General features: G+C 43.2%; 1 protein-coding gene across 2 annotated transcripts in view; it reads left to right on the top strand.

The window, feature by feature from the left end:
• The first annotated feature begins 258 nt into the window (after window positions 1-258).
• The window catches only part of SEC23IP (SEC23 interacting protein), a 31,661-nt gene continuing 20,166 nt past the window's right edge, over window positions 259-11,753 (top strand). The window contains exons 1-7 of one of the 2 annotated variants that reach the window (XM_016207164.2): window positions 259-448; window positions 4,451-4,983; window positions 5,770-5,992; window positions 7,337-7,530; window positions 8,667-8,756; window positions 10,174-10,294; window positions 11,428-11,517. In XM_016207164.2, the coding sequence (XP_016062650.2) occupies window positions 289-448; window positions 4,451-4,983; window positions 5,770-5,992; window positions 7,337-7,530; window positions 8,667-8,756; window positions 10,174-10,294; window positions 11,428-11,517 (1,411 nt within the window). In that variant the 5' untranslated portion in view covers window positions 259-288. The remainder of the gene's footprint in view (window positions 449-4,450; window positions 4,984-5,769; window positions 5,993-7,336; window positions 7,531-8,666; window positions 8,757-10,173; window positions 10,295-11,427; window positions 11,518-11,753) is intronic. The other variant, XM_016207163.2, reaches the window with a different exon arrangement.

The following is an 11,753-nucleotide window of genomic DNA, read 5'->3' as shown; positions in this document are numbered from 1 at the left end:
GTGGGCTGAGCGGTCGGCCCCCCTCCAGGCTCCAGCCCGGGTCCCCCGCCCTCGCCACCGCAGCCGCTCAGGACGTCCTGTGCCACGACTACCGCCTGAAGCCGGCGCCGCCCTGTTAACTTAGGGCGTTGCCAGCTAGGGGCGGGAGGAGGGCCTCAGACCATCTGCCCGGACTTCCGGCCCTTGTGCGCAAGTGCGGAAGTGTGCTGGCCCCGAGTGTGACTGGTTTCCGGCCGCTGGTGCCGCGCCAGCTTCCCTGAGACGTGTAACGGGCGGTGGGTCGCAGCCATGGCTGAGAGGAAACCTAACGGCGGGGGCGCCGCCTCCACGTCCTCGTCGGGCACTAATTTACTCTTCTCATCCTCGGCCACGGAGTTCAGCTTCAACGTGCCCTTCATCCCCGTCACCCAGGCCGCCGCCGCCTCGGCCTCCTTGCTCCTGCCCGGAGGTAGTGAGGGGGTCCGGTGGGGCGGGGAGGCGGGGGCGCTCGCGGCGCCGGGGCGGGCCGGAGGGCTCCTCCTGCCTCGAGCCGCCCGTCGGGGGCCGAGCTTGAGGGGCCCGGGTGCTCTGGGGCCTCGGGGGCGGGGGCGGTCACAGGCCGGCTTCGCTCGGGACGCAGGACCCCGCCGGTCCCGAGTCCCGGACGCCACGAGCTCCTGTGCAGGCGGGCCACAGGCCGTGCAGGCGGGCAGCTGCGTGGGGCACCCGTCCCCCGCGTGCGGGAGGGGACCCGGGCAGGGGGCGACTCCCGGGTACGCGCGGGCTGGCACGGCCGCGGCGCAGCCGGTCCTCTGGGGCGCCCCGCTCGAGCCCGCTGCGGGTGCGCGGCGGCCCCCTGCCGGCGTCGTGCCCGTGCGCAGAGATCGCTGCTCGAGGACTGTGCGTACCCAGCGGGGCGTCCGGGAGCAGCCGCCCCGGCCTGGCCCTGCCGTGCTCCCTGTGGCCGCAGGCGCGTCCCTTACCGGCCTGGACCTCAGTTTCCAGTGAGAAGCGGGCCTTTCGAAGTTTGCAGGTCTGACTTCATTACCTTTTATTTCCAGGATCTTTAGTAAATGCTAATCCTCTTCCGCTGAGTAACCTTCTTGCTGGGAGCAGGAAGGGAAGGTGCGTGGAGAAGGAAGGGCCAGCGGGGCGTCTCTGCAGGCAGATTCCCTTCTGGGTGCTGACCACCACCTGGCTACACACACTTGTCCATCTGATCCCACTAGAGTGTAAGTCTCACGAGGGCAGGACTTTGTTCAACAGATAGTTGTTGAAGGAAGGAAAGGAGGGGAGTCAGGAGTGTGTCCCCGCGTTTTGACAGCGTGGTGGAAGGCTAGGCATTGCCGGTTTTGGTGAAGGACTAGCATGGCTGTAGGAGTTTGCAGGAATAAGTAAGAGAACACATGCAGCTAAATCTGTAAGTTATTTTCCCATCTCTGAAAAAGATTTGATCATTAGAAACCCATTCAGAGAATTCCCAGAGACAAAGGAAGATCTGTCTCACTGGAAACAAGTTAATCATCTCAGGGAAAGAGACACACAGGAAACAACTTCATTCATGTAACAGACGTGGACTGAGCCGCTTCTGTGTGCCAGGCCCTGTTCCAGATGTCTGGGAGACACAGATGGCATTGCCCCCAGTGACCGCACAGTGTGCGTGTACACACTGCCCAGCTGTGTGAGCCGTCGTGATGCACGTTTATAATGGCCAGAGAGAGGGATTGATAGGCTGCCCGGAAAGCTATGGGTATCCTTAGGCCTCAGGGCCTCACAGAGGAGGTGATTCTTGAGCTCAATATGGAAGGGTACACAGAAATTAGGGCGTCTGGAGAGACAGGCATATGGAAAACCTGAGGTATGAGAAAACCTGCAGATTTGGCAGGATTTAGTGATAGGTGCTCCCATTCTCTGTCCTCCCACTCGTCCTCTCTCTCCCTGTCCCTTCTCCCTCCCCCAGTAGGTCCGTGTAACTACAGTGTGTGCAGGGGAGTGGCTTGAGTGCTCAATGGGGACCAGATCAAGAAAAGCCTCATGTAACATACTGAGGAGTTGTAGTCATCCTACGGGGTATCGGGGAGCCTTTGAAGGATTGTGAAGAAGACATCGAAATTACAGGTGTTTCAGAAAGACTGCAGTTCTTTGAGATTGCACTGGAGTAGCAAGAGCGGTCAGCTTGGACACCACTGTGAATCAGGCAGGAGTAGATTGCGCTGTAGCCCTAGTCAGCCACATTGGGTATGAGGAGCAGGGAACGGATGTGAGAGGTTTTCAGGCCGTAACATTATTGGGACTTAGTGACTCCCTAGTGGCTAGACTGTCTGCTCTTCGAGCACAGTGGCTTCTCCTCATTCAGTTTAGCCCCAAAACCTCGCTTCAGTGCCTGGTGTATAAATACTTTGTGCATATGTCTTGAGTGAGGATCTGAATGATTCAGTGGAGGGTATGAGAGAGGAAGAGGAGTCTGTGAGTTGAGGTTTCTGGTTTGAGTGGGTGAGTAGATGTGATTGGTGAGATGGGGTTAAGGAGCATGTGGAGGGAACGGTGAAGATGATAAATCCTATTTTTGGTAAACTGAATTTGAGGTGTATCGCTGAGCCCTCCGGAAGTGTTGAGGAAGCAGTTGGAAAATAGGTTCAGGAACTAATGAGAACGGTCTCATTTGGGACAGTTGGGAGTGTCACAAGTATATAGGTAGGTGATCATTAAACTTGTGGGTCTTGATGCCGGATGTGTCCACACATAATTAGAAAATGCCCCTGAGGTGAGGCTGTCATGGTGAGATCAGTGTTTCATTTGTAACTGATGCTAATCAGAAAGAAAGCCTCTTGAATCAGGTTGATTCCTAAGTTGTCTTAACGGGTGAGAGACACCACAGAGCTTTCTTTTACGTGTTTCAGTTGAGAGATGAACAAAGAAATACAGATGTGTCCAAGTGAGGTTTATATGACTACAAAGGGTGGGAGCTGGAAGTACATAAAGCAAGTAGAAAGATATAAGCAGACAGAGGCCCTTGTGCAGGCCACGATATAAATGTGTGTGTGTGTGTGTGTGTGTGTGTGTATATATATATATTTTTTATTTTTAATATATCTTTATTGATTTCAGAGAGAGGGGGAGAGAGAGAGAGAAACATCAATGATGAGAGAGTTGTCACTGATTGGCTGCTTCCTGCACACCTCTGACTGGGGATTGAGCCCACAACCCGGGCATGTGCCCTGACCGGGAGTCAGACCGTGATCTGCTGGATCCTAGGTTGATGCTCAACCGCTGAGCCACGCCCAGCCAGGCGATATTTTAGTTTTAGTTATAAAGGAACAACATAGAAAAGTATTTTGAATAGATTATTTTAGTTAAATTGATTAAATACAGTGGGAGCATCTTAGAAGCTCTAGCCAGAATCTCTGCAAGCCCAGTGACCTCCCTAAGCAGGTCGGGATGGAGCCTGGAGCTTGAAAGAGGGCCCCCATTGTCAGGTCTCAAGGGCAGGGAGCACAGTGTGTCTGTGTGCTGGGACGGGGTCCACCCCTCTGACCTGCTTCATGCCTTCAGAGGGAGGAGAGAGAGAAGGAAACAGGAGAAGGAAAAGGTTAGGAAGAGGACAGTAGAAGTTACAACAAGCTAAGGGCTCATGAAAGTTTAGTAAGGCTGGACCTTTGAGGCCATGTAGAGAAAGAATGCTTTGATTGTACAAGTTGGTAGCAGATGAAAAGGTAAATTGTTTCGTGCTGATAACACCCACAGTGAAGCCCAAGTTGGGCAAAGGGAAATGTGGAGAACTTCTGTTGGCTAGAAAAGGACTTTTCTAGTGATTTGGCATCTCTGATGACGAATTATCTGGTTGTGATACTCTGGTTTTTGGGATGGCAGTTCATTGTTGGCCTGCTTTGCCTTGTGAATATAAATACCACATGTTCATTTGTACAATGAGTGCTTTGTAGATAAGAGCCCTGACACACCCCTTCTCAACAGAGTTGATATCTGTACTTTAGTTTCTTGCCATTACCGTAGAAATAAAATAATGTGTATTTGGGTAGCAGAATACTATTTGATAACTTACCAGGAAAAAAGCATTCAGAAGAATATGTAAAAATAGGTATAAATTTTGCTTCTATTTATAAAAACTTCTGTATAGAAATGTATATAATTTCTGTATATTTGCAACATAAATATGTAACTATATTTATTTTAAAAGTATGGAAAGGTATGTACCAAAATATTGTTAAAGGTGGAAAGTGGCCTTATGAATAAATTAGAATTTGTCTTCCTTTTGTTGTTTCTCATTCATATTTCTTAGTGTTTTTATTACAAAGCTAAGTAAAGTTTTACAAAGTTTTCAGAGAAAAAGGAAACTTTTTTTTTTCTTATAATGTGGAAATGTGAGTTTGAACAACAAAATAAGAGGTGCAAGGGCTAGGTCTACAGAATGGTAGCATACCTTTTAAACCATTTCCCCTTCTGTCCCTTTCAGAGGACTCCACAGATGTTGGTGAGGAGGACAGCTTTCTCGGTCAGACTTCTGCTCACACGTCTACCCCGCAGACATTTAGTTACTTCTCTCAGGTATCAAGCAGTAGTGATCCGTTTGGAAATATTGGACAGTCGCCATTAACAACTGCAGCAGCATCAGCTGGACAGTCAGCACCCTGCAAACCCCCAGCTTCTCTCCCTTATACAACTGGATCCCAAGATGTGTTGAATGCATTTCCACCATCCATTTCGAAAGCTCAGTATGGTGCTCCAGCTTCTTCACAGATGGGAACAAATACTTATTTGCCTTCTCAGCCAAGTAGTCTCCCTCCTTCAGATTTTGGGAGCCCACCCCAAGGAATACCTCAACAAGGATACAATCCCTATCGCCACACTCCTGTAAGCAGCAGAGCTAACCCTTACATCACACCACCACAGCTGCAGCAGTGCCAAGCACCAGCTCATTCTACCCACCCTCCACCCTCTGGGCCCCCTGTGCCCATGTATCAGACGCCTCCAGGATCTTTGCCACTGGTATGGAGACATGTTTTGGTACCCTAATTATTCACTTTAATTTTTAATCTCTCACCTAGCCTATGCTTTTAAAAGCACAGTGCTTTTTATAATCAATATGATGACAGATTATTTTCAGAGGCTATTCTTTGTGAGCCACATGCTTTGAAGCAAACATTCTTTTAAAGGTTACTCATTGAATGGTTCATATTTTAGTTCATATTATCTGTATTGAAGTAGTCATTGATTTTAATGAGTTAACTTATGCCAATATTTCTAAATTTTAGTGCAAGATACCAACGATAAAAGTGATCTAAGGACCAGTGAGAGTTGAAGCAATTATCTTAAGACTGCTAACTTCTCATTTTAAATTATACTATTCAATCAAGATACTCAGTTACAGGGACTAAAATGTATTACTGCAGTAATTTCTTTTATTTACCTTTATGGAGTTTGGATCGAGACAGTTAAACTCAGTCTCAGGAGAATAATGGAACATTTTCATTGGTTAAATTTTATGAAATTCCCTTAAGCTTTTTTCCCAATTGATGTCCAACTGACTTACAAAGGGAAATCAACTAAAACAAAAAAAAAGGAAACTGAAAAGAAAGGAGGACCCAATCCAGACTGGCAGAGATAGCAGTATTATGATGCGTGTAACCTGACTTTACTCTTGGGGATAGAGAATGGGTTTTATTTAATAATTTAAATCATACTGATACACAGACCCTTGATAATGGGCCTGAAACACAGACAGAACTGTTCCCTGGAACAAGCATGACGGTCTTAACTCTTTGTCCCCTCCAGATTCCTCCTCCAGTGCAGTCTGGGATGTCCCCTCCAGCACATCAGCAGGCCTTCGCTAGGCCTGTGGGTTCCTCTATGCAAGTGCCACCTCCTCTTATGCTTCAAAACCACTATGAACCTGTTCAGCCCCACTGGTTTTACTGCAAGGAGGTAGAATATAAACAACTCTGGATGCCTTTCAGTGTGTTTGACTCTTTGAATCTTGAAGAAGTCTATAATTCAGGTAAACACTGACTCTGCATTACTTCTACCTGATCTTAGGGAGAGAAGAACTGAAGGGTGTTTCTCCATCTTACTTTTTGTGAATTTCACATTCCTTAATCCTCGTAGACCATATCAAACTCTACCTTAAGATGGTGCTATGAATATACTTCCTTAGTTATTTGAGCAAGGTGTTTGAATAAGTGTTTTAGTAATTTTCTTACTTGTTTGAAGGTATTTTAAGTCAGAGAAGTAGAATAGTTCATATAATCCTATTGTCAATTTTTTTTCTTGTTTTGGAGTGTCAGTTTTCTTATTTCCCCGATCATTTATAGCTGTAGAGTATTTATAAAGCATTTTCTATGGAGCTCTTTTTTCTTGAAATGTTGTGAAAAGCCCTAGCCAGTTTGGCTCAGTGGTTAGAGTGTTGGCCCTTGGACTGAAGGGTCCTGGGTTTGATTCTGGCCAAGGGCAGGTACCTTGGTTGCAGGCTCAATCCCTGGCCCTGGTCGGGGCACATGCAGGAGGCAACTAATAGATGTGTCTCTCTCACATCGATGTCCACCCTCCCCCCTTTCTGAAAAGCAATGGACAAAATATCCTCGGGTAAGGATTTTAAAAAAAAAAAATGTAAAAAAAAGTGTTCCATGATCAGGTGAGTTTTGGAAATGCTGTAACTATGTTCACCTTTTGAGATAGTGCATGGGAGCATGTTAAAGCTCGGAGAAGTTTTGCAGAATTAAAATATGATTCTTTGTTTATCCTGATATATTTTATCATGGAACTTAAAAATTATCTATTAATATTTTTTAGAAATATACTTCATAAGTATTGCTGCTTTGGTTAAAAAAAAACCTACCAGTTATTTGAATTATTTTATGATCATGTTTTAAAATGTTGCCCTGGTTATTGCTTTACTTCTGAAGAATCATAATTTTGATCAGCACAGATTAATCTTAAGCTATTTTTATTTTAATTTTTTTAAAAAAACTATTCTTTCTTTTAAAATAATTATTTATTTATTTTAATCCTCACCCGAGCACATGCTTAAAGTGAAAGGGGTTGGGGGGGAGAGAGAAAGAGAGAGAGAGAGAAACATCGATTGATTGCCTTCCATATGCTGTCCCACTGGGGATCAAACCCGAAACCCAGGTATGTACCCTGACCGGTGATCGAACCGGCAACCATTTGGTGCATGGGATGATGCTCAACCAGATGAGCTGCTCTGATTGGGCTTAAGCAATTTTTAAATAAAAATGAGCTTAGTTCTTTGTCTTTAAGAATCAACTAGTCACTGTATTCATTATTTACTACTTTTAACTATGCATTGTAACTGTTGGGTTAAAATGTGGTCTTTTTGCTCCAGTCCAGCCAGACCCTGAGAGTGTGGTTCTCGGCACAGATGGAGGGCGCTATGACGTTCACCTCTATGACCGAGTGAGGAGGGCCGTGTACTGGGAAGAGGAGCCAGCTGAAGTGAGGCGTTGCACTTGGTTTTATAAAGGAGATGCAGATAGCAGATTCATCCCTTATACAGAGGAGTTCAGTGAGAAGCTAGAGGTGCGTGGCTTTGTTCCTTTGTGCTTTTCTTTAAAACACGTAGGCCCGATGTAGATTGGAGCCTTATGTAATACCACTCACAGGGAGCAGACTTTGTTTACAAGAGAGCCTATCTTTTTTTTCTTAATTAAATTTTTTAACTTATTGACTTTAGAGAGAGAAACACCGATTTGTTCACTTATTTATGCATCATTGATTGTTCTCCTATGTGTCCTGACCGGGGATCGAACCCGCAACCTTAGTATATGGGGATGATGCTCTAACCAACTGAGCTACCTGGCCAGGGCCAAGAGAGCTATCTCGATCCTTTGCACCAAGAACATCTTTGGGGTCTGAAAGTCCTGGGTGAGAGTGAACTGCCATTCTGCCTTTGCTGCTTACCACTGTGTAATCTCATTCAACTGTGAATTTAAAATGTCTGCTCGGGGTTGAATTGTGTTCCCCCCTAAAAAGATATGTTGAAGTCCTAACCTCCAATAGCCCAAAGTGTGACTTTGTAAGTAGGCTCGTTGCACATGTAATTATTTAAGGTGAAATCATAGTGGAGTGGGGTGGCCCCTGATCACTTATGACTGGAATCCATACAAGAAGACAGCCATGTTAAGACAGACATAGGGAGAATGCTGTGTGAAAATAGAGGGCTGCAATGATGCACCTGTAAGCCAAGGGACACTAAAGATTGTCGGCAAACCACCAGGAGCTAGAAAGAGGTGATGAAGGAGTTCCCTGTAGGTTTCAGAGGAAACATGGCCCTTTTAAACCATTTGCTCTTATGGCACCTTGCTTTCAGACTTCTGGCCACCAAAACTGTAAGAGAATAAATTTCTGTTGCTTTAGGCCACTCAGTTTGTGGAGCTTTTTTATGACAGCCCTAGGAAACTAGTAGACTGTCTAAATCTTGGTTTTTGCCTCTGTGTACTGTGGGTAATATTATTTAGGAGTGACAGAGTAATTCCTTAAATGAAGTAATATATGTAAAGTGATAAGTATGGTAACCAATGAGTACATGAGATTAGTACATGAGAGCTGCTATTGCTGTTTTTTTTATTACCAGCATGGTTATAATTTTCTTCCCCTTTTTCTCTTGATGTATATAGATTCATAATAATGGGTATATGTTGTTTTCATTATTGTAGGCTGAATATAAGAAAGCTGTAACCACGAATCAGTGGCACCGCAGATTAGAATTTCCAAGTGGAGAGACAATTGTTATGCACAATCCAAAGGTAATGATATTTTTTAAGACATTAAACTTTTTAAGTTCATTTAAATAATTATTTTGCTGAATGTATTTGATTGTTTATTAATTGCTGCCATAAGGATATATGTATAACAAGCACATTGCTTTTAAGTGTACTATAGTTCACATTGATCATAGAAACAAAAATAAAATTTAAATTTCTCTCATGAAATTTCTGTTTATGGCAACATGTTAGCTGAAGCTTAGTATGCAGCATAGAAGTTGCTTGACAAATTTTTGCACTTGATCAAGGGTCAGCTGGCTTTTTCTGTGAAGGCTAGAGAGTAAATATTAAAGGCTTTTTATACCATGTGGTCTTTGTTACAGCTGTCAACTCTGCCCTTGTAGCCTGAGATCAGCTACAGACATTGGGCATGGCTTTTTCCAATAAAACTTTATTTGTCAAAACAAGTGGTGGGCCAGTTTTGGCCCGAAGGCTGTGGTTTGCCTACCCTGCCTTTGAAGATTTGTTTCAACCTTTGAAACATAACATATGTTCTTCCTCTTTAGAAACTTGTGGTTTTTCGGTTTTTTTTTAAAGTATTGATTAATGGTGTTTGCATTCTTTCATTTACCAACCTTAATCTCGGTGAGCCACAGGCTCTTCACCTGCAGTAAGATTTACCTCCCTGGGCCATAGTTTAGGTGAAGTGAGGGAATTTATGCAAAAGCATCTAGCATAGTGCTTGGCACACAGTCATTGCTCAGTAACCTATATTCTAACCACCTCTATAGTCCTTATTGATACAAAAATAAGTAAAAGTAAAAACACGTTTGTATGTCAGCAGAATTTAAACAGTATGAAAAGGTGTGAAATGAAAATAAAGCCTCTTCACTCTCCTGGTTCTCCTGACAGGAACCACGCATGTCCTTTTGTTTTTTAGATTTTTTTTTACCTTCTGTTTTGGGTACAAACACAAAAATTTTGCATAACATCTTGCATGCATTCAGTATTTTAAAGAAATATTTTCATAGGACATCAGGTTTAATTTAATATAGTTTGATTAAACAAGATATACCTTCCTAAAAAGTGTCAATCAGTCAGTGTTTGGCATTGAAGATGCATTTGTAAATAGGCTCCTCTATGCAGGTAACTTTTCTTTAATTTCTAATGTGTAAGCTTGGATGTTCTTATTACATTTCTAAATCAAGGTATATTCTGATTTAGTTGTATTATTTTCCAACATTAGCATTGGAAATAATGGTATTGATTTGCTTAGTTTTAACAGTTAATGATCAATAGCAGGATCGTTACAGATTGGTTTGGGGTGAACAGTGCTAGTACTTAATGTATAAAGGATCCATACTAGGAAGTAGTTTACTGTATTGAAATACATTACTTAGTCTGTAGTGGAAATGAATTTGGTAGGGAGCTGTCATAACCCTTCTGTTTTATCTCGAAGGTTATTGTTCAGTTCCAGCCTTCGTCGGTGCCAGATGAATGGGGGACCACACAAGATGGACAGACAAGGCCCAGGGTAGTAAAGCGTGGAATTGATGATAACCTTGATGAAATTCCCCACGGTGAGTAAAATTTGTTTAGGACCAGTGCCACTTCTAGACTTCTCTATTTTAGCATCATTCTTTAGAATGATGACAAAAAGAAACAGTGATTAGGGTTACCTGCCATAACAAGTTAGCAAAGATCTTTTAAAAATTTACAGAACCTTTTTATCTTTATTTTTAAATTTAGAATTCTGTGAAAATATACAAACTATGTAATGCAGATTCTAAAATATGTATTGTTGTAAAAAATTACTTTGCTGGTTGAAACTAGGCTTTTGGCTGTGCTTTGGGCTTGTTTTGTCATACCTCAATTCCTTTGTCTTACTCTAGTGCTGGAGTGGCAAACGCTTTCTGTCAAGGCCAAATAGTAGATATTTTAGTCTTTGCAGGCCATGTGGACTCTGTTGTGTATATTGAACTCTGCCCTTGCAGTGTGAATGCATCTATAGGCAGTGTGTAAACAAATGGCAGAGCTGTGTTTCAGTAAGACTTTATGAAAAGAGGCAGTGAGCAGGATTTGGCCCTTGAGCTATGGTTTGCTGACCGCTGCCCCAGTGTTACTGCTTTGGTTTCTTTGTTATACCATTTAAAATACGGGTTTTATTTTGACAGTTATATACCTTATATTTGTTTCATTGTCTTATGAAATTACAAAACAAATGTACTCACATTTTGAATCTGAATGAACTAACCAGAGTGAAATGGTAGATTTAACTCGGAGATGTTCCTATATATGGTATGTGTGAATCTAACAAATGAAAGAGAAGGACTTGGGGAAAGATTTTAGAGTTTTATATTGGCAAATTGCCTCTCCACGTTGGGGTTTAGTGCCCTGTGAAGTTCTGAAGAAATCACAACGTTATGGAGCTTCTGTAGGTACAGAACTGCTGGTCATCATATGCTGATAACCTCTGGGAGCAGAGATGGCCTGCTTCCTCCACTACTTGATCCAGTTCATTGTTACTTGCCAAGACCAGCTTTGAGTTTCCTTCTTCCAATTTGGCAGCAGATAATGAGCCTTATTAGTTGGGAGGGCCATGAATTCCTTTGGTATGTTTGTGATGGCAAAAGGGATGTTGAGAATTTTGCTATTCAGTTAAGGAAACCAAACAGGTTTCCAGTGGATATGTATGCATATATTTCTTTTGTAGGGGAAATGCCTCAGGTCGACCATTTGGTGTTCATGGTGCATGGCATTGGACCTGTGTGTGACTTGCGCTTTAGAAGCATTATTGAATGTGGTAAGTGTTAGTCATTGTATTTCATGGAATGATTTGGGAACTAATGGAAGGACTTTTAAATGTTCATTTTTAAAATAGCTTCCAGCTGAGGGGCTATAAGAGGAGATTTAAGTGATCGCTGGGAATATTAATTTGTACTTAATTTGTTTTTACGACATGTATAACTCATAAAACTCTAGACTCTGAAGAATCAGATGGGATCTTGGAAATAATTTAGCTTTTCTAACAGCCTCTGC

The sequence above is a fragment of the Miniopterus natalensis genome, chromosome 14 (genome assembly GCF_054644295.1).
Source record: "Miniopterus natalensis isolate mMinNat1 chromosome 14, mMinNat1.hap1, whole genome shotgun sequence".
NCBI classification, from domain to species: Eukaryota; Metazoa; Chordata; class Mammalia; order Chiroptera; family Miniopteridae; genus Miniopterus; species Miniopterus natalensis.
The sequence above is the reverse complement of the archived record's forward strand: the minus strand, read 5'-3'. Positions and strand labels throughout refer to the sequence as shown.